The sequence below is a fragment of the Sardina pilchardus genome, chromosome 2, assembly GCF_963854185.1.
Source record: "Sardina pilchardus chromosome 2, fSarPil1.1, whole genome shotgun sequence".
Classification (NCBI taxonomy): Eukaryota; Metazoa; Chordata; class Actinopteri; order Clupeiformes; family Clupeidae; genus Sardina; species Sardina pilchardus.
In genome coordinates this window covers 2,299,765-2,302,264 of record NC_084995.1, presented here as the reverse complement: position 1 = coordinate 2,302,264, position 2,500 = coordinate 2,299,765, and the positions used below count along the sequence as shown (strand labels likewise).

Genomic DNA, 2,500 nt, shown 5'->3' with positions numbered 1-2,500 from the left:
CACACACACACACACACAATCATGTTCACTGGTGCATCAATCTGTCTCGTTCACAGTGGGAGATATGAAAGCTCCCCCTGACAGCGCTCCTTCCAAGCACACATTTTGAAACACGGTGTCGCTCAGTGAGTGTCCAGACCACCCTGGGTCCTTCCATGTCAATTAAAGCGAATATTTCACTCTGCCTCCACCCTCCCCTCCACCTCTCCCCAACTCTGCCAACGCTGTGTATCATTAATTGAACAGGCAGACGCTGGGCTAATTGCAATGGTGATTAACAGCCATGTTAACGAGCCTTCCCCAGTCCAATGCAGAGATGAGCCAGACAGATGTTAGCCCACTGCTTATCTGAGCCGGACCCTGCTACTCAGCCACTGGCCTTTTGTTGCTCCTAGTCCTCGCTCAACTCTGAAATCCACATGCTGATATGAGATATACACAAACCCAGTGCCCTTCACACATCTCCTTTCCTTTTCTGTGGACAACATAAATTAACTTTGTGTGTTAACGGGAATTTACACCGCAAGCAATACATAATCCAGAGTGAAACATAGATGAATCAATTTACAGTGCCTCCCCTTGCTAACATGACCCAAGAATGTGTTTATCCATGTGTGTTTTCTAACGTGACACAACAATGTGTTTCTCCATGTAGTTTTTTCTAACATGACCCTACAATGTGTTTTTCTGTGTGTATGCCTCACATGCTCTAAAACTAGAATTGAGGCATAAAAATACACTTTCGTCTACATTTAACGACCGGAATATGTGTGTATAGTGCTGCTGGTGTAAAGTGATGCACTGATTTTTATGGAATTCTAATGCTAAGAACAGACAGACTTCAGATGGACGACTGAATAACACATTAAAAGGTCTCTGGCGTATATTCCCAGTCAGTGCATGAGTGTGTGTGTGAATATTCTCTCTTTGTGTTGTCTGGTTTTATGACGCACAGAAACAGTGAGGCAGAGTGAATATTGGACTGTACAGTTGTGCATCGCCACATCTCTCTGTCTGTCTCCGACATCTGGGCCCTGTTCATTTACAGCAGGGGTTTGTGAAGAGATGGCTTTTTAATTTCACAGGCACACAACACGCATGTGCACACATATTCACACACACACGTGGCCATGCAGTCAGGTACACACACGTGCCCACACACACAACCCCCCTGGATGAAGATGTTTATCTAGCGTGTGCCAGCCCTGTCCACCCCCTGTGTCCCATGCTGAGGCATCTGTCAAACACCCTGATGTGTTCAGCTTCTTCCATCTGTGCATGTGTGTGTTCATGAGTGTGTGTGTGTGTGTGTGTGTGTGTGTGTGTGTGTGTGTGTGTGTATGTGTGTGTGTGTGTAAGCATGCATCTGTGCATGCATATTTGTGAGTGTGTGTGTGAGTGTGTGTGAGTGTGCGTGAGTGTGTGTGAGTGTGAGTGCGAGTGTGTGTGTGTGTGTGTGTGTGTGTGTGTGTGTGTGTGTGTGTGTGTGAGAGAGAGAGAGAGAGAGAGAGAGAGAGAGAGGGTGCTTGTACGTGTATATTGAGGCTTAGCTGATTATGAGTGAGCTCATTACTCTATATTTGTGTCAGTCCATGTTTATGTGCATTTCTGTGTGTGTTTGTATAGTGCTGCTGTACATGCCACAGATGCTGTCATGTTACAACAGCAGAACAGGACATTTGCATTGTCCCCTATTATGCTACGGCATTCAGACTGATTTGAGCATATTCACACACACACACACACACACACACACACACACACACACACACTGTAAATACTCCAACCTAAAATGAAGGTATTTTTGAAATGAAATGCTGGTGGATGTGAAAGACGGCATCCACACACACACACACACACACACACACATACACACACACACACACACACACACACACACACACACACAGCACTGCTGAGTCCCTACCTTCGTCTCTCTTCCTCTTACTGGTGTCGTTGGCTGAGCTGATGCCCAGGATGCCGCTGATGGAGTAGGAGGAGCCAGCAGTATCGCTGGTCACGGCCGACACTTGTGTCACTGCCACAGGGGAGGCTGCAAACACACACAACAGTGAAACTTCAGGACCCAAACTTAGTGTGCTCATGACCTTCACGGCAGCAGGGTGAGCATTGCTATTATGGGATAGGGCATATGGTTGTCTGGGACAACCCTGGTGGCCCATCGAGCACATTCTAACTCATTTAACCCATTCAGCCATGTTATGTGGTGGCGAATGAGGAGAGAGCTGCCCCAGTACGTGCTGATGTGGCATTGCTCTGAGGCTTGACTGGCAGTTGTGTTCTCTATAGTGTGGGCTTGTAAGGTGTTTGGTGCGGTTGTGTGCTGGCTGCGGTACCTCAGGCCACAGGTCCCCAGTCTCGGCCTTACAACGGCATGTTTCTGTCACCCTCTCTCTCCCTCTTTCTGTGGTGCTTATCGTTCTCATTGTCAGCTGATGCACAGCCTGACTGACAGTATGGTGCCCCAGGAGGGACACGA

The 2,500-nt window shown here is 47.7% G+C and overlaps 1 protein-coding gene across 1 annotated transcript in view; it reads right to left on the bottom strand.

Moving 5' to 3' along the window:
* The window catches only part of pax5 (paired box 5), a 55,925-nt gene that overhangs the window by 28,556 nt on the left and 24,869 nt on the right, over window positions 1–2,500 (bottom strand). Inside the window, exon 6 of the mRNA XM_062515665.1 lies at window positions 1,928–2,053. Coding sequence (XP_062371649.1) covers window positions 1,928–2,053 — 126 coding nt within the window. The remainder of the gene's footprint in view (window positions 1–1,927; window positions 2,054–2,500) is intronic.